At 41.4% G+C, this 26,850-nt stretch overlaps 1 protein-coding gene across 4 annotated transcripts in view; it reads right to left on the reverse strand.

The window, feature by feature from the left end:
* Window positions 1-7,984: 7,984 nt before the first annotated feature.
* Window positions 7,985-26,850, reverse strand: part of MAP2K6 (mitogen-activated protein kinase kinase 6) — a 150,445-nt gene continuing 131,579 nt past the window's right edge. For 3 of the 4 annotated variants that reach the window (XM_072746733.1, XM_025999655.2, XM_072746732.1), the window contains exons 11-12: window positions 24,724-24,769; window positions 14,974-18,672 (exon numbers count right to left, since the gene is read on the reverse strand). In XM_072746733.1, the coding sequence (XP_072602834.1) occupies window positions 18,595-18,672; window positions 24,724-24,769 (124 nt within the window). In that variant the 3' untranslated portion in view covers window positions 14,974-18,594. Of the gene's footprint in view, window positions 8,328-14,973; window positions 18,673-24,723; window positions 24,770-26,850 lie in introns of those variants that run through there. The other variant, XM_025999656.2, reaches the window with a different exon arrangement.

Here is a 26,850-nt window from a genome sequence, read left to right on the forward strand (position 1 = left end):
CTTCAATGAGATGAAGAACACAGGGACTGTGTTCAAGCTCAGTTCACCTGGGCTGCCTACTGTTCTCCTCCATCTTTTTGAGACTGGCCCACCCAGTCTTTGTACATCTCTTCCCTCACCTCTGACCAGGACCCATCTCTCTACACTGCTCTCTCCATAGCCAAATCAAGAGCCACCTGAAAAGCCAGCCCAACTGCTCAAGTCCTGGTGGTCTGCCCATAGGCCCATCAGGAAAACCCACACCCTCATTCTACCCTTTGCAGCCTGACTGGGAGGCCAGGCCTGGGCCTTCTGGAGCCCCATCTTAGCTCAGCCTTCTCTGGACCACACAGGGTACCAGGGTCCTGGTTTTCTGCAACTCCTCAAATCAGCCCATTTAAAACATTTCGTTTCCTTGGCAGATGAGAGGATGGAAAAATTGTTCTCAGGGTCAAGTGTGTCAGAAAACATTTTCTTGGGTTTAATGCAAACCTAAAAGCTATACAATAGGGACAGGTCCGTTCTGTAAAGAGGTTTAGCACCTCCACTGCTTAGCTGCATAAATTTGGGGGAGTTTCTGCACTTCTGAATCTCCATTTGGGAGATTCAGATTTGAAACCTCAGGAGCTTGCCAGGTGAGATCTGAAAACGGCCCCGCACACAGAGTGCCAGGAGAGATGAAAGACACAGGCAGGCCACTCCAGACTGGCAGGTGGCGGGTTCAAGAAACAGAGGGACTTACTTCCAAGCCTTGAAATGGGTGCCACCAATTTGGAGTAGGTCTCCGAAACTGTTACCAGAATCTTAAAGGTTTATATGGAGACTTTAATGAGGTTCTGACACATATCATCTCCCTCAAGGCTGCGTCCTTGAAAATGGCTCCCACTCTGGGCCCCAGGAGTGAGGTGGGGAGGGGGACCTGGAGGAGGGGCGGTGGGGGGAACGGAACATACATTCAAAGGACAGGAGGGGTGAGGAGCCTCTGACTGCCAGGGGCCAGCTCACAGGTCAGTCAACAGTCCCATCCCCTTGGTGACCTCTTTCACCACCATTTCTCCCACTGTGAAATGGGAGCAGATAGTGCAGGCCCGCTTGACATTTTGCCAGGATTGAAGGAAACGATGCTACATCATTACTGTTGTTCTTGTCTCAGATATGCATCCTTTTAAAGCAAAATGACATGCTTTCTTACTGATATTTTTAATTTATAAAACTTACATAAAACTGCCATATATTGCACTTACTGCACACACTCCTCACCTGCGATGGGCCTGTATTAGCTGGAACACTCGCATGTGGGAACCATGTCCTCACATGGCATGGGTCTGTGAGCTGAGGTCACCAAATGCAAAATGAGGGCTGTATGCCAGGCACGCTGCTCAATTCTTTCCTTCATTCTTTTTTTCTTAAGATTTATTTATTCGTTTCAGAGAGAAAGAAAGCATGCAAGGGGGAGGGAGAGAGGGAGAGATACTTAAGCAGACTCCAAGCAGAGCGGGGAGCCCGACTTGGGGGCTCCATCTCACAATCCCAAGATCATAACCTGAGCTGAAATCAAGAATCAGATGCTTAACCGACAGAACCACCCAGGTGCTTCTATTTTCTCTTTTTGAGGTAGGAAACTGGGTCTTAGAATGGGCTGAGAGTCAAACCCAGTTCTGAACAGCATCAAAGACCACATGCTTTCCACGGACATATGTCTGGTGCTTTCTCAAAGAATAAAGTAGAATGACAAACTATATGTGTTTTTAAAGTCTCAGTCCATAGAGAATAACTTCTTAAGTATTTGAGAAATTACAAAGACATTTTTACTTAAAATTATTTTTGTTTTGGGACACCTGGGTGGCTCAGTGGTTGAGCATGTGCCTTCAGCTCAGGTCTTGATCCCAGGTTCCTAGGATCAAGTCCCACATCGGGCTCCCTGTGAGAAGCCTATTTCTCCCTCTGCCTGTGTGTCTGCCTCTCTCTGTGTCTCTCATGAATAAATAAAATCTTTTAAATAATTATTTTTTGTTTTTAGTATTTATATTTCAGCAGCCTGTATTGTATTACCTGTTGTCTACTCTTTGTAAAAAAAAAAAAAAATCAAGTATGGAAGTCTGCTCTCTTCTTTTGATGTATCTTATTTTCAATCTTAATAAATCCCCTGAAATTTTCTTTCACTATATATTGGATTTTCTATCTCAAAAGTGGTCATGTCACTGTTTTAATCTCAGAAAGCAGGGTCTGCAGAAGCAAAAGGTGTTGCTTTTACCACTTTGTGAGTGGTAAGCAAAGATTTTAATCTGATACTTAAACCAAAAAATATGAGCATTTGTTTGTGACAATGACATTTGGCTCTGGTGTAGAGTCCTGCACATTCAGCCCAACAACAGCTTCATTATTGTGATGGGTTGGGGTAGGTGGCCTAAAATACCTTCATATTTGAAGTTGCCTGCTTATCTTTCCTTTATATACACTTCTGTTGAAATTTCTTTGGTTGAGAAAGATTTTGTTCAGAGGACTATTAGGGATATTAGGGAAACAGTATCGAGTGATAATGCAATTGTCATGGGACTAAGTGCTCTACAGCAACATTCCACTGAATCTGCAGAAGGTCCTGTTATTGGGGCACCTAGGTTGGTTAAGCGTCTGACTCTTGGCTTCAGCTCAGGTCATGATCTCAGAGGTTGTGAGATCGAGCCTCAGGTTGGGCTCCGCACTCAACGTGGGGTCTGCTTAAAGATTCTCTCTCTCCCTCTGCTATCTTTCTCTTTCTCTCTCTCAAATAAATAAATAAATCCTTTAGAAAAAATAAAGTAGGTCCTGTTATTATTTCCATTTGAAGAAGGAATAAATCGAGTGACAGAGAGTTGAAGACATGTGTCCAAGGTCACACATGGTGCAGCCAGGATTTCAAACAGCCTATGTGGCTCTGGACTGGATCCATCTTCCTACTTTCCATACCGACTCAAGCTCCATCTCATGCTCCCTTCCAATACTTAAAAATAATTCCTCACCCATTTTATTAGCATTATCAAATCATATTTCAACTCACATTATCCTGCAAAACTATGTCATGAATCATAGATATTTTTGTACACAAACATAATTTTCAGATAAGCTAAATTAAAACTCACTGGCTCCTTAATTTCTCGAGAAATTGCTTACATAATGAACAGAATTCGTGTTCTTTGCTATTGGCAGACATTGCCATTTGCCCTAGGTTTGTGGCTTGAAACAAATCCAATCTATTCTTCCTTATGAGCTATAGTTTAGGGAATTGGAGGCTTTGGCATATCGGTATTTATGTTTATCTCCAGCAGTGACTCATTTGATTCCAGCGAACGAGTCCCAAAAGCCAACCAGCTCAAGGAGCGGGTGGCCCTTCCAAAGATCACTATCTGACTAGTGAGACCAATTTAGCCACTTTATGGTGGAAGTTGTGAATTGCTCAGAAGTTTTCTAAAGCACACAATGTCACTGGCTTGACTTTCCTGGCTGACAAATTGGAGGAGCCAAGAGAGATGGCATGCTCTCGATAAACAGTTCTGCAGCTGTTGAAAAGGTCAAGTGGTTTAGCAAGTTCTTGTCTAAGAACAGTTCTTTGCCTCCCAGTCCATGGGGTCACTCCAGATCAGGGGAAAGCTGATTGCTCTTAACCAAGCTGAGCATTCTTAGGCAAGTAGCATTAAGTTCTGAGTCTGCCTCATGTCCTTTCTTACAGGCCAGAGAGCCACCACTTGCCAAGGAGGTTTCTGGCTGGACTGGCAGTGCAAGGAAACCCAAGGTGAGGTGCCTCACGGCCCAGATAATACCAGGAAGTCACTGAATTTGGAAGCAGTGGAAGCACTAGGTCATACTCTAAGCTTTATAGTCACTACCTCCTAAGCTCCATCACTACAAGTCTACACAATGTTCTGCATCCCTAAAGCAGCATTCCATTTGGAATCTCTAAGACACTTTACAGATGTAAGGTATTCAAGTGTAAGAGTAATTTTTTTTTCCTTTAGGAGACTGCTCTTCAATAATCTTGCAATGAAGTCTGAAAGGAAATTGTATTGAACCAAACATCAGAATATGTATATATTAAATATATACTAATACACCTGACATAAATAATATATATTTAATGAATAAATATATATTCAATATACCTGAACACATATAGTCCTCCATCCAATATAGACTTTCTACTACATAAATCTGATTATCACTTCCAGAGGCATCTTTTGTCTATCACATGGAGTTAATGTTGAAAGAATTACATCTGAGGTCTGACCATTGAAACTCCAAAATTGGGTGACATGGACAGATGGCCACTTCTCTGACTATCATGTGAATGTGAGTCACCTGGGGGTAGTGTTGCACTTCAGGCTCTTCTCTGCGTTGTTAGCCAGCTCCTGGGGGGTAGCACTGCGGCTATAGCATTGAAGAACAAGAGCACGGAAGACAAATTCCTGGATAGAATTTGTCCGCAGAGATCCACAAAACCAATATAGCCAGATCATACCTGAAAAGGGTTTTCATAGCAAATGCCTGTGGAGTGGTTGATGCTGAGTTTTGTTGGCAGAGTTACAGCTCTAGCTTCATTAAGACTGACATGGTCATAAATGGGTAGAATGCCCACTAAACCAACTGGAAATTTTGCTCTTGCCTCATGTAGTCATTCTGTAATCATTATACCAACACAGCAAGAAGTTAAGAAAAAAAAAGTGCAATCTTTTGCTTCTCAGAGGCAGATTCCATTTCCCAGTTCCTATACTCTGTATTTTTCCTCCGAGCACTTCTTCCTGATATTTTTTTTTTCTTCTGTGTATACTCCTGAAAGGCATTCCTTATGCTCCAATTTACTCAAGAAATATACCTTTGGGATCATCAGGGCACCACTGTGTGGGCAGGTCCCTGTACTGAAAATTCTTAATTTGGGTTCACTGCCAGAGAGGTCTGATCTCTTAGTTTATGGCTGGAGCTGGAGAGAGTGAGCACCAGGAGACAAGTTTAAGTGAAACCATTGCTGATGTTCAGCCCTGTGGAAAATGTTTGAGGTCCATTAGCTCTTCAAAACGCCCCCAAGACAATCACACTCATGCATGAATATGTAGGAATAAGGGTATTTATCAAAATAATAAAAAAGGAATAATTAAAATTTCCATCAATGGGGAAGCAGTTAAATATATATATATATATATATATATATATATATATATATATATATGTGTGTGTGTGTGTGTGTGTGTGTGTGTGTGATTTTTTGGAATATTAGGCAGACCTCAAAAATAGTGATGCCATCTGCATTAATCGACATGATAAGATGCCTGGGATATAATTTGGAAAGCAAGGCAGGTAACAATAGCATAATCCCATTAACATTTTGTACTTCTCTCTGGGTGTGTGCTATGAAAATATAGAACAATATATTTTCAAGAACACATGAATAATTAACTTGGAATTGTAGATGATGTTTATTTTCCTGCATGTATTCTCTAAGTTTTCCCATAATGAGTTATTTTTAAAATAAAAAAACAAAGCTATTTCCATTTGAGGAGAAAACAGCTACTCCGCAAGTATTTATGAGGCCTGACATCTGGGGTGGTGGAGAAGTACTAACGGTTCTGTATGTCATCAAATGTCAATGCTGAGTTTTCTCCGTGTTATTCTCATTCCAATTATGGCTTCAAACTTTCAGGCAGAGATGGCTAATTCATCCTCTACAGGATAACATCATCTTGACCAAAGCACTTGCCTTGACAAAACTGGATAATAAATGAATGGAAACTGATTCCATCATTAACTTTAGTACATTTCTTCTATTACCTCTCTGGACCACCAATTTAGGAAAGAAGGAATAAGATCCATTTTTAAAGTTCACAAGTCTATTCTAACTGTATCGCACTGACCAAGCACGTAGCTAGTCTTCAAAGATGCCCACACCGTGGAACACAGTCCACTATTCATCCTGGGGCTTTCAGATCATTAATTCAGGGGAAATCCAACTGCCCTGGAAAGATTCTAAGTACTCAGTTGCCAAGCTGTGAAGAGCCCACGGTAGACACATAGGCCGCCTGATGGAGAGGTGCCTCGTTAGTCCCTGATCCAGACCAGTCCAGCCAACCCAGCCCAGGCACCAGACAGAGGGCATGAAGACACTTCCAATAGCCCTTGTCCCAGCTACCTGACTACAAATGCATAAGAGATGACAAGCCAGAACCATGCAGCTAAGCCCAGCCAACCCACAGGACTGAGAGAAATAGTATCAAGCTGTTGTCTGAAGCTACTAAGTTTTGGGCTTTGCTATATTACCATAGAAAACCAAATAACCAAGGAACACCACAAAAAGCTTTTGTTATTAACCCTATCACCTTCTCCATGTTCCACTTTAATTTGGTTTCCTACAAAATCTTGAGTAAACAGGGACTCATTGTGATGGGCAAACAAGTGTCAGTCAACACGAGAAGTGTGCAAAAGAAGAAGGCGCTAAGCCATCAAGAGGGAAAGAACTTTAAGATCTGATGATATTTTAAAGTTTGAAAATAAGGAATAGCTGCAGAGGACCATATGAAATGCTTTCATATATGAGGCCTGAGAATACTGTGTTTGTTTATGCCTTCCCCCTCCACATACCCTCACCCCTTATAGGAACTTAAACCAACATTCCCAATGACAGGAAGGCCTGCCATTTAAGAAAGATGAAGGATTACAGCAATCTTATGATAGCACATGGGCAGGACTTCAAAATCAGTATGAGAGAGTCCATTGGTGTTGGAAAGTGACATGAACAACATATGCAGAAGTCGAGAGAGCCCTCCACTTTAGATTCTAGCCCCCGGAAAGGATGTCCATCCAAGGTGAAACATTAGGGGCTCTAAAAGGAGTCTGTTCCTGACTCAAGCAACATCCACCTGTTTCAACAATAAGACAGCAGTGAAGGTGTGCCTCTGGGTGTAACTGCTCATGCATTCAATCTGGTAACACTAAGGTCTAGCCATTCTCTAAACTGGATTAAGGCAGATGCAAGTCAAATAGTTATAAACGTTAGGACATAACTAATAACGTGCCTTATAAAACTTACAGGAAAACAACAAAACTCTGCTGGTCTTCCTATTTCCTAGTCAACAGGAGAGCCAGCATTAAACTTGCGACTTTATCCAACTTCAGTTGTGCAATTTCGAAATGTTATTCTATTAAAACTTTGAGAAAATTACATTATTATGTGATTATTTTAACAGCGCAATATTCTTCTGTACGATTAAAACATACTGAAGACTTTCATAGGGCAGCCCGGGTGGCTCAGCGGTTTAGCGCTGCCTTAGGCCCGGGGTGTTATCCTGGAGACCCAGGATCGAGTCCCGCATCAGGCTCCCTGCATGGGGTCTGCTTCTCCCTCTGCCTGTGCTCTGTCTCTCTCTCTGTGTCTCTCATGAATAAATAAATAAATTAAAAAAAAATAGTTATAAACACTCGGTTGATAGGAGAAATCAGAGAACCCTACCAACCCAACCATATATACCTGAAATAACATTTTCTTTCCCAGAATGTGTCTGTGTCATAGCACTGCCTGATGACGTAGAGCAAATATCCTAGTATTACATAAATTGTATAGAAGACAAGAAAAAATTCAAATGATTGGTTGGCCTAGGAGTTCAGCAGGAACTGTTAAGAGCCAAAAAAGTCTGGGTCTTAATATTTTCATCTAACCCATCTGGACCCATCCTCCCTACAAACCATCTGACTTTAATAATGTAATATAATATTGGCCTTCAGTTCTAACCGAGGAATATTGACTCTACGAAGATTTCATTACAGATGAAATGACCTTCTAATGCGTCTACAACACTGTTGTTCTGTTATGCTTTGTTCCATGAGGTTCCATAATGTTTTGGAAGTGAGGTAGCAGGAATGGGAGAACAAAGGGGATAAATAGTTCAAACCAAGCTTTTACCTGAAGCACTTGTATACCTAAAAGCATCATCCCTGGAATAAAGAAATTTCCATGAACGACCCAATTAATATACAGACTCGCCGCACTTTTTTAAATGTCTTTTTATTGGTTGTACATTTTCTTATGAGATCAACACACCATTTCTTTCAAGGACACCTTGCTCCTGAATATGTTATGGTATTTGTCCTAGCTATGAAGGTCATAGCAAGCACTCTGACAAAAAGAGGTGGATGGGTGTCTTTTGCCATTATTCTTGTCTTCTGTATCTTCAAATTGTTGTTTGAGTCAGTTCATAGATTGACACAACATTGAACACAACACACACAGTGTGAAGTTTTGCATACACACGCACAAACATCCGGAGACCGTTACAGTGTCTGCGGCTTGCTCCTTCCTCCTCAGCAGCAGTATGAAACTGAAGAATATCCTGAGATAGGAAATCAAAGTTAAGCTCCTCATCAACAGAGGAGTCCAAGTTTGACTTAATGTCCCAATTTCATTTTCCTTTTGAGGTCACCATGTGAACCATGTAACAACCACTTAGTTCAACATCTCAGCCATTTCCTTGGTCAAAAACACAGAGTCAATGAATTATTTTGTATCACATCAGAACTTTACTTTTCCTTTACTGTGCTCTTAGATCAGAAAAGAGAAGGAAAATAATAACGTTACAGTTTTTACAAGATGCCGTGATTGGAAATTTCACCACAGAATGATCTATAAGAGGCAAAATTACCCCCACCTTTGGGAATTATTAGAATTCCTTGTTTACTGACTGATATGATGCTGTTATCCAGGCATCCAGGCTGTTAAGTATGCCCTGCCAATGGTATTTGCATGAAAGGATGAATTTCCCATGAATAAGGACCCAGGACAGGTGGCTTCTCCAAATGTTAAAAGCAAACATGGTGTCTTCAAAGCCACATTATCCCCCTCAATTCAGTATATTTCTGCTAACTCTGCCAAAACGTAACCTACATCAACACCGATGCTTTCATCTACCCCAAGTCCTGCGCATTAGCTATTTCCTTGGTGTCAGGATTTTGAGATAACATCATCATTTATGATGAGCAGTAGTTCAAAAGAAAACGACAGCGAAAAAAAAATTAAAAAAAAAAAAGAGAGAAAACAACAACAGCAACAACAATGCACACAACCTGGATAACAGGAAAACTAAGCTAAAATAAAAATGCATGGTGGCCACCAAAGCCGATACGGCGAAGACAACAAAAGGCACGCTTCCCCACAACACAGGTATTTTTAAGTACAGTCCTAGAGCTTGACTGAAGTTATCAACTGATATTCATAATTTCCCTTTGCCAGACAATGGTGAGAAATGTTTTTGCCTTAAGAGAGCAGCCCCACACATTTTCTTATAGGAAAAGAGAATGAAGAACATACTCCCCGACTTCTTTGCCTCTGCAGCTTATGAGCAAAAAGTTCCCAGGGCCAAAGCATCAATTTCACATTCACCTCATAGGCATGGAACATCCCCCCCCCCCAGCCCCCCACATCCTTCAGAGCTCTTTACTCTATGAACTTCTAATGAATTCCATACTGGACAGTTCAGTCTGATTCATTCATAAAGAGAAGATATTGCCATCTATGAAGAAGACATGATTCCCACCGAGGAGAGCTAGCATCACGTTATACATAGCAAGAAAGATGGGAGAGTCCATCGATGAAGGAATCCATAAAATGGTAGTCATTCTGCTATTTTACACTTTCCAGAGACACAGTGTTAGAGATCGGTTTCAAACGATTGAGGTGCACAACCTCTCACATATCCTTTCATAATATTTCAGGTATTAGGAAGAGATTGCAGGGCCTCCTAACATATGGAATTACTTTTTTCTTAGCATCAGGGGATTGCAAAGACCAGGCATGTTTCCACTTGCCCAATAGCTATCTTCATAATAAACATGGCTTATAAACAAATGTGGGGGTCAGCGCAAGAAAACAAGCATATATACAAATAAAAATGGTCTATTATAAAATCCACACAATGTAAGGGGGGGGGGAGTGTGTGTGTGTGTGTGTGTGTGTGTGTGTGTGTGTGTGTTTTCCTTACAAAGACCAGATTAAATAACCGGAAGCAGCATTTTCCAAGATGAAACAAAAGCACGAAGGAATCTGGGGCAGCCCGCCTATTTTACTAAAATTCTTGTAAAGTTCAATTCTGTACAGAAGTTACATCCAGCATCCTGTCAGGATTTACACAAAATATACAGAAACGTGTCTGTGTATTTAAATAAAGAATTTGAACTGCATCCCTAACACCTTTCTCAGCTTTAAGTGACCTAATGTGATGATTCTGTACAGTAGGAAATAAGTTCCAATTATGGAAGTTAATGACATAGAGAAGACCTTTTTTTTTCCCTGTAAAAAAAAAAAATACCTGTTATTTTACTAAAACATCAGTTCATCATTTCAGTTCATATACTCCACTCAGAAAATAAATTTGAGACTGGAAAAGAAACTAAACACAGGGGTATGATGACAGATAAATTGTCTGAATTTTCTTAATTGAACCTCCTCAGGTGGTTTTTTACACAGAGATTGGCCAAGAACTCGGCAAACGGTTGCCAAATGTAACTTTCTGACACATAGAGTTCTAAATTGGCTGCTGGAAAACCTCCCCTGTTAAATTTGGTTTTAGCAGCTCAAGTTCCACGATCAGAAGCTGCCACAGACCGTATGTGTGTGTGTAGAAAGCACCTGATGTTTCCATCAATGCCTAAGAATTGCCTTGTGTAGAGCTCACAACAGATAACCCACCCGTTTTCAGCTTCCAGAGGCTGCCCTGGCTTCCCCCTACTGTTCTCCACCTGTGAAACCCAGTGAGGATAATCGTCAGCTTGACTCTCACATAGGACCCCTCTCTCTGCCAAAACTGTACTTTTTCCTACACGCCAATGAACAAAAATTACAACTCCTGCCTCTGCAAATGAAGAAATTTGGATACTCCACCGCCCATCAAGAGCCCAGTCTCGCTCCTCTTCACCACTGAGACCAGGTTATCTGCAATCACTTTAGAAAACTAAGCAATTTAAGAGTCTGTGTGCATGGCCATCACGTATTGATTTGTGCATTTTCTTTCAGAGGAGTCATGCTTAAAAATTTAAATAAATGGCCACCTCTCTTTTTGCCCTTCTGCCGCCAAGCCCTGTTAGCATCCTGAATATAGCAGAAGCCAGGGCCATACAGACATGGTTGGCTACTATTTCCCAGATTCTTTGGCAGGTCTTCCAGGAGTCATTTCAACCCAAGTTCCCAAGCTTTTAATAGCCACAGAGAATTTCCAGTTAAGGGGAATGATAATGGTAGCCAAGTACTCTGATTAGAGGTTGATGGGGTTTTCAGATGGGCATCACACTCTCCATCCTTCATCACATGGTTTTCTCCTTCCCTGCTGGACAAGAGACCTCCAAGGGGTAACACTGAACATAATCTGGAAACCACTTCTGTGCCCGCGACACCTCTCTCCCCAAGTACTGAACACACACTATGAACACACACTAGGTCAGACGATTTGAGTTCAGAAGAAAATAAAACTACTTTCCCCACACAATGCACTGCTTCTGAAAATTCAAACTAGCTTTGAGTGTTATGTTTTAAGATTATAAATTCTCCCCTTCGGATGAAGATCTGTAGTGTTTTTCTCAGAACATTCACAGACCTCTGCCTTGTGGACAAAGTTTGCACAACAGATAAACTTTGGTGTCCACCTTTCTGTCCACGTCAGCCACCAGAATGAAAGATTAAGGGGCTTAGTTTTGTGTACATATTTCTTTACCCTGTGGGTAGCTGACGAATGGGTTGTATACTCACAAAATGCTGTGATGCCATTAATCATTTATCTTTTTTTTTTTTTTTTCCTGGGTGTCATCAGTTTAAATTGGTAGCTCTGTAGAATCAGTAATACTAAGGAAACAAAATTTTCTGAGATCCAAATCAATACTGCTCTCTGAATCTTCTTTAGAATTCAGTATTTTTAAGGAAAAAAAATTAACGTTTGGTTTTTTGCTAGGCTTTCCCAGAGGAGATCATGTCCATGGTAATACTGAAAATGAGTTATGGAATACACCTGACTGCCAGCTTCTTTTATCAGCTTGCCCTTCCATGGGGACCCTCGGTAAGCACTGCTCTTTGCATGGATCTTTTCTCCTAGCCCCCAAACATAATTCCACATCACTGTTCAGTCTTAAAGTCCAGAGTCTAAAGACAATCTCCTAAGGCAGGGCCTTGACTTGCTTTGTTGAAATTGCTTGTGGACTCCAATACAGATGAACGTTCGTAGTGACCAAACGACGCTAATTGCTCATTTCCGGCCACAACAGAATATTACTTCAGAGGAAAGGATACCAACCCAGCAGTCCTTGTCTACAGGATGAGGAGAAGTTTTATTAAGACCTTATATAGAAGGTCTTACATTTTGAATGAGGGTTTTGCTAAAAGTCCTCTTAGACATCCATTACGTTTTTAAGATTTGGGAACAATAGAATCCTGTAGTCAAACCAAGGCGAAATTGCCAAATCTGAGTTTTGATCTATGAAAATGGTTGGATCCATTCCTTTCCACAGAAGTGTTGAGTCAGCCCAGGTCACGTGTGCCTGGCAGAGGAGTAATAAGCAAATGCAATCAAGGGAACCAGGAAAGACCAGGTGGCCTGGTCAAAGCCACAAACTCTGGGGACTACTTAGGAAGTTCTGTTTCCTACATTAAGATGCAAGTAAGTGCCTAATCATTCCCGTGCATTCCCTGAAATCAGTCTCCAAGTCATAAGAGCACTAGCTTCATTCCTCGAAAGAGACCTTGAATCCAAGAAATGCAAAAGTGGACCCCGGGGGGAAGCCTGTATGTATCAAGATGAACAGCCCACAAAGAAATCTTTCCATACTGACAATTCCAAGACAGAAATACAATGCAAATCTCCCAAAATCTCACCGTAAACTCCCAATAATGAAGGGTTCTGTGTCCTAGTTTAAGTGACAATACAAATGATGTCAAGATCCTGACAGCCCCGGGAACTAGGTTGGATATTTTTTAATTCTATTAACACATGTTTGTCTTAGAGGGGATTTTTTTTTTAAATATCCCTACCACAAAGTCCTTGACCTTGTTTTGAATTTCTACTTAAGGCCCAGTCCCCTTCACCTCAGATAGGAAAGAGACTTTTAGAGAAATCTTGCTTGAAAAAGGAGTTTGGGTCAGGAGCTCAAAAGATAAACCCCAACATTTGTTAAGTGTCAATTCCAAATGACTCCATTAGAAAACCCCCAATGGTAGAATTGTATCTGCATAGCTGTAAACAGTGCCTCTCTAAAACTGGGCAAAAGGAACATATCTTCCTTGAAGACACCAGGAATGGGTGGTGAGTGATGTATTTGGGAGCAAGGTGTTTCCCCCAGAAGGAGAATTTCATTCTGAAGCCTCTGGAATTCAGGTTTTGTTTTCCTAGGCAAAGGGAAAACATTCCTTCAGGTAAATTGCCAGATCAAATACTTAAATATGCCCTTCAGGAGGTTCCGAGGGTCCTTCTAAGTAGAATTTACGTTTGCCTGATGATGCAGCAGGAAGGAAAATGTTTGGAATAAGAAAGAGACTACAGCATCAAGTGAGATGTGTTGGGCTGTTCCGGAAGAAGAAAGTGGAGCTAGGCAGCTTAGGTGGCAGACCGGTCTTTGAATGGCAATCCGACAGCAAGGGGGGACAGGTGCCAACATAAGGAATGCAAAGGACAGTGTTCTGGTCCCAGAGGGAAGGCAAAGCTTTCACTAGAGAGTTTCATTAGGCAGCCCAGAAACTCAACCAGGGCTGGTAATCCAAGATAATCACATCAGAAAGGGAGCATTTTGCATCAGGCCCTTAGAATAGAAATTTAGGGATGGTACTCAAGGAGAAAGACTACGTCCCTTCCTGTTACAATGAGAGCCTGGAGCTCCGAGTCTCACCTATGAACAAGTATTTTGACCCCACACGTGACCGCCTTACTTTCTTGAAAGAGGGCCCAACAGCTCAGAGGGATGAATTGGAAGGTTTTAAGAATTCTATCTGTCTTCTACTTCTGAGATAACTGTGGCCTCCCAAATTCTCAAATCTGAATGCAGGTCAGAGAAAAGGAAAACCAAGTGATTAATGCCTGGGTTCATGACTCCCCCTGCACAAGTATCACACCACAGAGAGAAACAAAATGCAAAGCTAAGAGACAAGAATGTCTAAGAGAAGCAGACCTTTTATTTCCAAGTTTGAATGAGTTATGCCGGTTACTGTATAGAAATGGAAAAAGGAGGTAGTTGATTTCATCTGAGGAAAATCGTCCCATTGGCTTCCCGGGCAAGAAATACTTCCCAAGACAATTAAGAGGCAATTTCTATGGGATTGAACAGTCTTCCATTCTTCCCAATTTCACTTCCTATGTCCATCTTCCTAATCCACCTCAACAGCAGTGGAGCTAAATACTCACTAAGTGGAAAAATTCAGTTCATCAATTAGAGTTTTGTATTCGATGGCCTAGCACAGGTGTTGGCAAACCATAGCCTGTGGGCCAAATCCAGCCCGTCATCCGATTTTGTAAGTAAAATCTAATTGGGACACTGAACCATGCTCATTCATTTATGTATTGTTTACAGATGCTTCCACACTACGACAGCGGACCTGAGTGGTTGTAACAGCTTGGTGAAGCACAAAGCCAAAATATTTACTATCTGGCCCTTTACAGACAAAGCTTGCCAGTCTTGGTCTAGAATGTCACAGTCCACATTCTACAGAGCAGAGGTTATTGATCCGATGGGGTCTATAAACCGGACTCCCCTCCCCTCAACAAAAATGTTTGCAAAACTATGTGTTCCATGTACCACGTGCATTTTCCTAAGGAAAAGGTCCTAGCTTTCAACAGATTCCTAAAGAAATCCAGAGTACCCCAATTAAAGCCAAACCAAACCAAAGAGTATCTTCAGCTGCCAGCATATTTAACAGTGCTAACACACAAACACACACACACACACACGCACACGCACACACACATACACACCCCAGACGAGAGGAACACAGAGCTTCTACAATAAAATATCTTTTTTTCTTTTTTTCTATTCTAATAGGGTTTATTTGGTAGTTTCTTCTTCCTAGATTTTTCTCTGGTAATTTTCCATCAGAGTATGTAAATGTTCTGGGGTCCCAAAAAACTGCACCCTCCACATGCTACTGCAATAAAAATGGAAGATTCCCTTAAGCCAACAAATCGCCCTCTAAGTCACAGACAGACATTAAGAAGACAAAATTCCCAGCACAGTAGAGGTTTCATTCATTTTACTTGATCCGACCACCCACTCCAGTGAATCCTATAAATATATGAATCTTCCCTTCAAGGTGTGCGAAGGTCACATGCCCAAGAAAGCATTGAGGCGGGAAGTCAGGCACTAGGCATCTACTGCACTTCCAGGCTGAAGAGAAAGCGTTTTGTTAGACAACGTTGGAAGAAACAGTAGTTTCCATGAGCAGAGCTGACAAAGCCCCTTGGGAAAGAGAAGCATTTTGAGTGTTAAAAACCATGAAAACGTTAGCCCCTCTCTGCCTCCTTTGTGATTACTTTCCTAAGACACTAAATCAAGTGCATGTGGAGAAATGCACGCGCATTTCTCATGACCCCTTTAGTGTCAGTGCTGGCTTCCCCGAATGCTGAGGCTAATGGGTATCTTGTGTCCTCGACTAGAACAACAACCAATGTGACAGAACCAATCAACAGCAAAGGAAGGTACGCGATTAAAAAGCACACCAACAAGACACAAGCAAGAGAACAATAGTGATACACAACGAACTGGGTAACATAGAGCAACCTGCATGTATGTACAGGAGGTTTCCAACTTGTATCAACTTAAATATGGTCTGTGCATCTCCATCTTTATTTTAAAATTAGTTTAGAACACCATTCTCAAAAAAAAAACAAAACAAAACCATATTCTAGAACTTAGAAGACGATCAAGTCCTTCTACTTTAAGCACAGAAGACATCTAATCACCATGGAGCACATCATTTCTATGGGGAAAATGTATCCCAAGTTTCAAATCAATATTCTGGGAATGTGCTGTCTCTGACAGCAGCAAAGATGTCCCCATTCGAGAGGACAGGGAAAGAAGCAGAGGCTCTTGCTTCTCGCTGCCAACGTTCCAAAGAAGTTGTAGGTCAATTCTCTCTTTCAGAGTACTAGCCCAGTGTCCTCGACCATGCTGTGCATCAGAATGACAGACAGCATGGTAAAAATACCAATTTGGGGCAGCCCAGGTGGGGCTCAGCGGTTTAGCATCACCTTCAGTCCAGGGCCTGATCCTGGAGACCTGGGATCGAGTCCCACATCAGGTACCCTGTATGGAGCCTGCTTCTCCCTCTGCCTCTCTCTCTCTCTCTCTCTCTCTCTCTCTGTCTCTCATGAATAAATAAATAAAATCTTAAAAAAATACCAATTTGCAGGCCCCACTCTGGACCACTGAAACCCCAACCCTGGCATTGGAAGTGTTCACCAGTTCCCAGTGATTCCAGTGTGCACAAGGCTGGGAACCATTGACTAACTCCTCCTCTACCTCCGTATGATTGTTTTGCAAGTTTAGGCCCTGGGCTCACAAACTGGAGAGGAGCGCGCAGGGGGACACACTCAGTGAAGAATATTTCTAAGTAGAAACCTCACTTTACAACAGGTAAGACTTATCAGACTTAGACCAGAGAGGTGTTTTGCTTTACGTATTTCACCAAAAGCTGTCCAGGGAATGACCTCTGATTTTTTTTCCTACTACTTGCTATTTTTCATAAGATGGATGGACAATGGAAAGAATATGGTTGTTATTTTTTTTTTTCCTTTTGACCTCAAAGAGAGAAACTGCCAGATTTAGGAAGGTGGGTGGGAAAGTGAATGACCATAATTGGTAGGTTCATCCACCTTTTCTGGCTAGAAAGAGATGAGAACAGAGGTAGCTTGAGAGCAGATGAAACTATGTTTGATCCAACAGGTATGTCTTGGAACTGGATACAAAGAAGTGAATGGAGGTGTCATACTCAGTCGGGGCTACTGCTACGAGCTAGACAGAGGTCAAGAACAAGGGGAAAACGCAGATACAGGAGATTAAGTGACAGCACTTCAAAATCTAAGAGGGGAAGAAGGGAGGATTTTAGGGAGCAGTTATCTCCGAATCTCTGAACCTGAGGCAAAGAAAGAATCAGAGTGAGTTCTCTTCTTCCTTTTTTAATGAAAATTCTCCTTTTGTCCTTCAAGAACAGCCTTATTATCAACTCCATGTCCAAAAGCAATGCTTCCAGGTTATCAGTCTATATGTTCCCTGGATCATTTCACTCCTTTTTTCCTCAGGGAAACTAGAGAACCTAGGGGCAAACATAGCCACGAGAAAGAGCTTTTGTTGTGTTGTCAACCTGCCAGAGACCCACGGTGGCACTAGCGTCCTCCAACAGGACAAGCTACTGTGTGCTGCTGGGAAAAAAGAAAATACGGCCTCACCTCAACCTGTGGAAATTCGGCAATCTATTCCAAGGAATGAATTCAACCCCCCTCCCCCAAATTAATTCCTCACATTATCAAAGAACTTTCATCTTCTTCTATTGCAGTCCTCCCATTAATAGTAAGGCTTCTTTACTGAACAAGAAAAACAAAGAAGAAAGCAAATGGGTATGTTCAGGATTGCCACCAAGTCAATCCTTGGGGCTTACACGTTGAAGGCACCAATTCTCTGTGTGGTTCGACATGATATTTCCTCTCAGAAGTGACAAACGTCCTCCTTACTAGAGATGTTTACAGAAGCTACTTGGCAGAGCCTGTGACTTATCAAATACATACACACGCACACACACACACATAGGATAGATGGGTGATAGAAAATCGCATCACGAACTGTACATTTCATTAATACCACAAATGCCAAGAGAACCAAATTTGTGACTCTGAGATGTGATCAAAGTGATTTTATGTTTTCCAAAGTTAGGAAAAGGGTATGACCAAGATACTTTGCCACTTCACCTGAAATATGTGGTTATTACCCAGGAGTTGAGAGCAGAAATCCGAGGACATGGCAAGCAGCCACAACAGCTGGAACAGGTATTTTACAAGAAGAGCTCCTTGTGGATATTGTTATAATACTCTTAAAGATGCATATTAAATAATTTCTTCTGGACCACAGACACGATTGAACTTCAAAAATAAAAGGCCTATAAATATTGCCAACCCAACCTTGTCTTTTGTATCTCCCTCCTTGCATAAAATGGAATCTTTTCAACCAAGCGCTTAAACATAAATATTAAAATAATAAATGGGACAAAGTACAGATCTACTTACAAATTCATCACTACTGTAGCACCTTTTGACCAGGGCCAATGCATTCATTTCATAAAGAACAAGAGAAGTCTGAGAAGCTTAAGGACTCATATGACACATCATTAAATATTTAATCACCTTTTTTAAGTCCTAAGCCTTTGTCATATTTCATTCATCTAGACAGTTCATTCTATACTAGAGATTCCAAGGCCCCCTTTGGAGGGGAAAAAAAAAAAAGAAAGAAAATGGGGAGAAAAAAACCTTCTGAGAGGCAGGATTAAATTATCTCAAAGATGAGTTTCTATTGGCGCTTTAGTGAACCTTCTTCACCCTGTAAAACCCACCAATCCACAGGAGGGCCAACCGATTGAGTCCACGGTACTTAGTCTCCAAGAATTAGTTTTACAAAAGATGCCACGTCTGTTGCTTTGGATTCGTGTAGGGTGAAAAATGGATGTTGCTGGGAAGGAAAAAGAAAAACACATGGTATTAATATTCACCACTGACAATATAGGAGATTAGCAACTTCACAGATGTGTTTGTTAAACACATTCAAATACCCCGGTCAGGGTTACATTGGACTCTTCCAACCTCTTCCCAAATCAAGCACGCGTGGAGTGATGTGGACATTTTAAACATTATCTTTTATCTTTCACCGTACCCCTCCCATTTTGATATCTGTTTCCTCTAGAGTTTCTATTGCTTTCCAAAACAATAATCCCACCTGTGGTAAAATACAAGGATTGACAAAGACAGTCCAAACTCTTGATTTACAAACAACTCCGTCCCCTAAAAAAGTAATTGTAGACTGATATAGTGATAAAATAATGAGAAATTTCATAAATTTCTGTGCATCCATTTCTCAGGAAATGGAGGGTGGAAGGAGAAACCAACTTTGTAGCACAGGAAATGGTCAAGGCGTTGCTTGCCCTTGACCCTGCAGAGCTGGTTTGGACAGAAACAGTTAACAAAGCCACGCTGTAAGCCACATCGACAGCCACGAGTTATACTTCTATGTCTCTCTTGATGATGAGCTGATCCATCTGGAAAATAACGTAGACTGCCAAACTCTAGGTATGTGCAGAGAAATTCAACTTGGAGATTAAAGATTGAAAAGCATAAAAAAAAAAAAAAAGAAAAGAAATGGTCTCTATCCACACAGCTCAGATTAAGCAAACTTTACAAAAATACCAGGGCTATCAGTTTGCTGGGGGAATAGACCTAGCGAGTCCAAGAGGCCACATATTCCAAAACAGTTGTGAAGGGAACAAAACATTTTCTCTGCACCGTACATCCCTCCCCAGAAGGCTCAATTTTGTTACAGTAAGTTCCCAGCTGTCACCCTGGAACCTCGCACCTCTAATTAAAAGGAGATACATCAGCTCACGAACCACAGTTGTCACAGTGGAAACAGAATGAAGCAAACAAACCAAAAGGGATGATTTCCTTCAGATAGAACCTAGTGCCACGTATCCCCCCACACCAGTCACGGCCACCTCCCTGATTGTCTGGTGGCATTATTTTCAGTGACTATGTTGAGAGCGGCTACATATGAGCACTTTTGCATGCAGACATGTAGATGACTCACTCCATTTCCCCCTGACTTTGGGGATGTTGGTTTATAACCTTCACATTGCCTCGCTGTAGGTTTTCTAATTATATTTGTTTTAAACCTGACGGAGCAGGGCTCGATGAGTCAGCTCTGTGGGGAACCGAGTGCCCACCCGTGGAAGTTTTAGGAAACAATGCAAATGGGAAAGGAACAAAGAAACAAAACCCAAATGAAGGTAGGTGGTCCCTGGTAAGTATCGTGACTCAAAAAATGATAAAGAGGCTGTGTGCTGTTGCCCATCTGGAAGATCCAGGTGGAGTGTTGGCTCAGAGCCTCACACCCACCATATCCACTGAAGCTGTAGACGCCGGGTCCTTCATCCTCAACTCCTTGCACAAATAAACAGCAGCATTACTTCTGATTACTAACCACTTACACAGCACACTTACCAAGTGCTTTACCATCATGCTCATTAGCTTTCCCACATCCTCTTGACATTTGGTGATCTTTTAATGTACTTAAAAGTCTTTACTATCAAAACAGGACATGTCAAACCTCAGATCGTCTCAATGGCTACCTCTGACGCCTGCCAGCCCCATCTTGCCTCTGGGTCTGCTCTGGCTGTGAGCTCAGTGAATGTAGGCTTACTCTGTGAATGAATCAAATACCCTGACCTAGAAGTCCTTAAGAAAAAAAAACAAAAAACAAAAAACCTTCAGACATCTTTCAGGTTATTCTCTGGGTAAATGCGGCGAGAGTCAGAGGGCAGGGGGAAGGGAGAGCAGGCAACCATGTCAAAATGGAAAGTGTGACTCGCCCTCTTGTGTGGGTTTTGAGACTGTAAAAGGCTGGGAGGGAACCCAGTCCCCTCTATAAGCAATCAACCAAGAATAGCAAGGCCTGCAACTAGGAGGCGAGCAAATGAGGTACCAGGGATTCATCCCCAGGCTGGGTTGCTCAAAAAAGGAGCCAGGTACGGGTAGGGAGGCCATTACCAATGGCTGTGCCTAGAGAAAACATGGAGACCCAAGAACACACTACCAGGAACATCAGGGCAAACCACAAGCACCAAAGGTCACGGTATCTTCTACACAACACCTCACCCCTTAAGAGTATGATTTCCTACGGGCTCGGGCATCCTTGCTTAACACTAGGATTCAATCTAGAACTTCCCGGATACTTGAAGAACATAATGGCCTGGCTGGGCAATCACCTGCATCACCTGATTATCATTTCTGGTGGTTCTTATCTGGGGCAGGGGTCAATGATCAATGTTCCAGGGGCCAAGTCTAGCCCACTGCCCATTTGTGACATAGAGGTTTTTGGAACACAGCCATACCATCTGTTTACGTATTGAATATGGTGCTGTCACGCTAAAACAACAGAGCTGAATAGCAGCCCACAAAGCCTAAAATATTTACTATCTAACCCTTTACAGAAAAAGTTGGCCGGTCCCCACTCTGGAGGAACAAATCCTGCTGAGTCATGTCCCCCAGTGGGAGTTTGAGAGAACAAGCAAATGAGATGATGTGAAAGCATGTACACCCTTCAATCCAAGTTAGAGAGGGAAAACAGTTGATATTTCTATAAGAGGCACATGTCTGGGTTGGGGCCTTAATTATACTGCCCTTTACCTGGAAAAAAAAAAAAAGGATTTTTTTTTTCTCCCTTCTTCACCAACTCCTACAATTTAAACAATAGTCTCTCAGCATGTGTTTTCCCAATGCTAAAGTCAAAGAGTTTGGACTCAGATTTTCCATTTAAAAACCTCAATTCCACAGGAAAGCAGAGAGCAGTTATAACCTTAGAAGGCAAGTCCATTTCCAGTAGCACACAGACTAGTGTCATAAAAAGAAGTGTGTGTGCGTGTGTGTGTGTGTGTGTGTTGGGGGGGAGGAGATGGGGGGGATACACATGACTTTGTAACGTTAATATGTAGACCATGAAAGACCACAGCATTAGAACATACTGGAAAGGTGGAATTCGATTATCAGTTGCCCAGGTATACTCAGCTAGAACTCAGCATTTTTCTCCTTAAGTGTGTTCCACTGAAATCTCTGATAAGAGTTCACTTGGAAGGAAAAAAATATATTTTCCATTTTAAATAGCCAGAAATATGTAGAAATAAAATGCTCTTCCTTTATCTGAAAATAGGGACTAATAAGGCAACTTTACAAGGAGTACAGGCTTCGTAAGACACCCCAGAAATCACTCCACGTCTGTTGAACTTTATGTGAAATTAATTTTAAAATGCTCTGGGGGTTTGCATAAGCATGCCCAAAAGGACTGAAAAGACCCTGACTGGCTACTAAAAATATAATCAGGGTGGGAAAAATATATGTATATATATATTTCATATATATATAAAATATAAAATCAGGAGGAAATGTTCAGCCCAAACAGGTAGTATGCTGAGATTTTCTCAGCATTTCTCCACATTACCCATCTTCTTTTCTCCCTCAACTGTGAGTCTTGGTCAAATACAGCCAACAACAGAATGCTGAGTCCTAGGGGATGCCTTTTTAAAGGGGACAATTGGGAGCCCAAGGAAACCACCTTGTCTATTCTAAAACTCTCCCCAGTGCTCCTTTACAGCTCCCCCAATGAGAGAATGGTTCAGACCTAAAGTTTAACCAGCAGAACCAAAAAATCCACGTGATTGGCTGTGACTATCACCTGTATGGTATGGATCAGCCTTCTGCAACTCTCCCTGGCTTGAAATCTCCAGGCTATACTTTTTCTCTCCTTTTTTTTTTCCAGCTTTATTGAAATATAATTGACACAGAACATTGTATAAGTTTACGCATATGACGATTGGATACACTTATATATTCTGAAATAATTATAATAAGGTTAACCAATACATCCTTCACCTCACATACTTACCATTCTTCTTCTGCAATAAGAACCTTTAAGATCTACTCTCCTGGCAACTTTCAAGTACGCAATGCATTATTATTAGCTAGAGTACTAGGCTATACTCATTCTATCCATGGTGTCGCCAAAGGTGGGATTTCCTTCTTTTTTATGGCTGCATAATATTCCATGGTATGTGTATGTGTGGGTATTACCTTTTCTTTATCCATCCATGCATTGATGGACATTTACATTGTTTCTATGTCTTTGCTATTATAAATAATGCTATCATGAACATGCCGATGCAGATACCCCCTTAAAATAGTGATTCCATTTCCTTCAGATACATACCCAGAAGTGAGATGGCTGGATCATATGATATTTCTATTTTTAATTTTTCTGTGGAACCCTCACACTTTTCCATACTGGCCGCACCAATTTACATCCCCACCAACAGTGCACAGGGTTCTCTTTTCTCCATAGGCATGCCAGTACTTGTGATATCTTGCCTTTTTTATAATAGCCATTCTAACAGGTGTGAGGTGATAGCTCACTGTGATTTTGATTCCTATTTTCTGATGACTAGTGATGACGAGCATCTCTTCATGGACTTGTTGGCAAAAACAAGGGGTATCACATCAAACTAAGAAGCTTTGACACAGCTAAGGAAATGACTGATGGAACGGAATGGCAACCTACAAAGCGGGAGAAAGTATTCGCAAACCATATATCTGATAAGGGGTTAATATCCAAAATATATTTTTTAAAAAACTCATACAACTCAATGGCAAAAAAAAAAAAATCTGATTTTTTTTAAGTGGGCAAAAGACCTAAAAAGATGTTTTTCCAAAGAAGATATATAAATGGCCAATTATATGTTTGTATATAGAATACAAGATATACTTTTTCCATGTCAGAGCCACCTCACCACATCATTTTGTTAAAAGAGCTCAGGAAGGAATGCTTGGGAGGCTTCGTCAGTTAAGCATCTGCCTTCAGCTCAGGTCATGATCTCGGGGCCCTGGGATCAAGCCCCCCATGTCGGGTTCCCTGCTGAGTGGGGGGGGGTCTGCTGCTCCCTCTCTCTCTGCCTCCTCCCCCTTGCTCATGTTCTCTCTCTCAAATAAATAATCTTTTTTTTTTTAAATTTTTTTTTAAAGATCTAAGGAACCTGTACTTCTAGCACCTGCCCTGAGCGGGTCTTAAAGACTGAGCACTGCTTGTGTTGGGGTGTGATAGAAGCAAGCATTTAATGCTTGTTAAATAATTGTGTTCCCAGAAGAAATGGTGCCAATGATTGCTCTTATCTCTAGGAACAAAACTCTTCCTTCCCCTGCTAAAATTAAATCCTTGATAATTGAAACAAATCTAGGGAATAGTTCATGCAAATAAGTAAGCAGTTGGAATTTTATCATATTTCCCCCAAAAATGTGTTTCGACATAGACAAAAGTTCCTAAGTTTCGGTCCCTGCCATCTATACTAAAGAAACATTTGTAATCAGCTTAAAATTGTAGTTACCATAATTTAAGAGAAACTATTTTAAAACAACAACTGTAAGGTCTTATTTTCACTCTTTTTTTTTCTTAGTGCAAATGGTAAGCTGTGAATGCAGAGGTAATACAACTCAAATGAATAAGGCTTGGTCTTACCTTTTTTCCACTAAAGTGAAAATCAGAGAGAGAAAACAGTCTTTCCTCACTAAACATCCAGCAAAAAAGCTCCCCACCCAACAAATCCTAAATATTTTATCAAAAATATCTGATGAGTCGCCCAGCACTTGTTTTTCTCATTGCTGAAATCCTTTAAATCATGATTTCCCTCATTTATATTAGTAATGAATGACTCTTGGTATCTTGAGAACTTGAAAAGTTACATTTTATAGGCATCATTTAGTCTATATGATGTCAAGGTTATCAACATGGAAAAAGTTGCTAAGAAAGGTGCCCTGCTCCTGGTCTTTTTTGCTTTAATTCACTTCCAGTTACCGATTTCTCAATGAACCAGCTCTTCCAATATGATTGTTTGATTATAATTTAGGTCTTAGTCACTTTACCTTTACTACCTGTTGGTTTGGACAAGTTTACACCACTAACGATACATACCATAAGTTCTGGATATGTTGGCCGTTCTTTGGAATTCTTCTTCAAGCTAACGGAAAAAAAAAAAAGGAATTGCGTTAAAATCTAAGAACCATCTGTATTTTCACAAGACTAGGATTTCAGAATCTGCAGAAGACTAAACACAACCAGCTTTAAAATGTATTGAAAATATGAATCTCCTACCCTGACTCCCCTCTTCTGTTACACTTATAAAATTGTTTTAAATCACACTAAGTATATCTTACTAGGAACACTAAGAGTGTATGTGTGTGTGTGTGTGTGTGTTTACTTTCCTCTTGATGCTTCACCAATGACATACAAACTAGCTTTTCTGATCTACAGCCATTGCATTCCAAAATACATATCTACTTTCCTTCAAAACAGCATTTCCTCTACCCGCACTGGGAAAGAAATCGGCACGTATTTCTTACATTACATGTTATCTCTTCACTATCTTTAATACCTGGTTCTCCTTGCTTATGTATAATTTGCTTTTATATATTTCTAACCGAACCCACCTAAGATAGAAGCAATATCCCCATAAAATGTCTAAAGTAATGCTACTTGCTTACAACCTCTTGGCTAATGAAAGAGAAAGCACACTCAGTGACTTCCCAATTACTCTTCTTAGAGATTCTTTGTGGTCACGCACTACTGTTGAGTGGCTCCCACCCCGTATACACAACTGTCTATATACACGAACGTTTTAATGACATTTGATACTGGAGGCAACAGTAACAAAACTGCAATAAGAAGAGACCAACCCCTCACCTCTATCCTCATCCCACCCCTGTATCCACCCATGGCCTTAAAATGGAGAAAAAAAAAAAAAAGAAAAGAAAAGAAGTGATTTACTGGGAGTTGGAACCCCAGGTTACAGAATGAAGAGAAGGATGGTTCTGAAAACTATGGTTTGCAAGGCAACCTACAGACCCCTCTGCCCACCGGGCCACAGAATCATGGATGGAAAGGAACATAGCCTGGCGTTGAAGAAACCAAAACGTGACTGATCATTAGGTTGCTGGGATTTGTGCCAATGGATCATTTTGAGCAGATGAGACCTAGTATGTGTGACATGAGCTCTGCTCCGCCCCCATGGACTAATAATAATGAGGAGGGGAGACAAGGTATGGAGCCATAAGAGAGTGAAGTAGTTGAGACACTTTGAGAAAGTGTGGTATAAAACAAAACGAAATGAAAAACAAACAAAAGAGAGAGAGTGAGAAAGCTTTTGAACCAAAACAACTTAAACCAGCCTACCTATTCCAGGCAATGCTGTGGGTAGAAGCCAGGGAACCTGAGACAGGGTACAGTAGATGTGAGGAGAGAAGTTTTCAACCTGGAACTGAGGGCAGATCTAGGACCTAGTGACCTCAGTGACCAGACAACCTATGAGAGAAAGTTTCATCTCAACTGAGGATAAAAATAAGAGCGAATTAGAAAGAGGAATTATCAACTGTCAAAGTCAGATTGATATGGGAAGATGTGCCTGAGTGAAATGAAGGAGACCTTGTAGGTCCCACTTAGGACTTTGCATGGATCTGTATCCTGAGAGTCTACAGGGGCTTTATTGGTGGTTCTCAGCTGCAGGTGATTTTGCCCTCCAGGGGATATTTGGCCATGGCTGGAGGCATCTTTGGTTGTTGATACACCTGGTGGTGCCACTGGCATCTAAGAGATGGAGGCTTGGGATATTGTTAAACAGCCTGTAATGCACAGCACAGCTGCCCACAACAAAGAATGATCCAGTCCAAAAAAGTCATGCGTGCAGAGGTTGCAAACCCCTTGGGCTACGTGTACAAGAGGATCCCTCCACATTGCTGCCTTCTAGCCCCTGCTCGGAAATGAAATTCACTTAGAAGCACCTCCAGCTGATGCAGCTGTCATTCGTGCACATTCTCTATTATACCACCTCCCTATCCCTGAACATCCCTGAACCCCAGGAAGCAGAAGTTTTCTTTTGAAGTTCAAGAGCTAGTTGGCCTAGAAGGAAACACACAGAAGAAGGGATGTGATCCCAGGAACGTTGCTGGCTTGCACCACAGACCATAGTGAAGAAAAAAAAAAAAAAAAAAAAAACAGGCGTACATACAAAAGCCCTGAATTTTCAGCTATTGTTCAAAGCAAATC

This window comes from Vulpes vulpes, chromosome 2, assembly GCF_048418805.1.
Source record: "Vulpes vulpes isolate BD-2025 chromosome 2, VulVul3, whole genome shotgun sequence".
Taxonomy (NCBI): Eukaryota; Metazoa; Chordata; class Mammalia; order Carnivora; family Canidae; genus Vulpes; species Vulpes vulpes.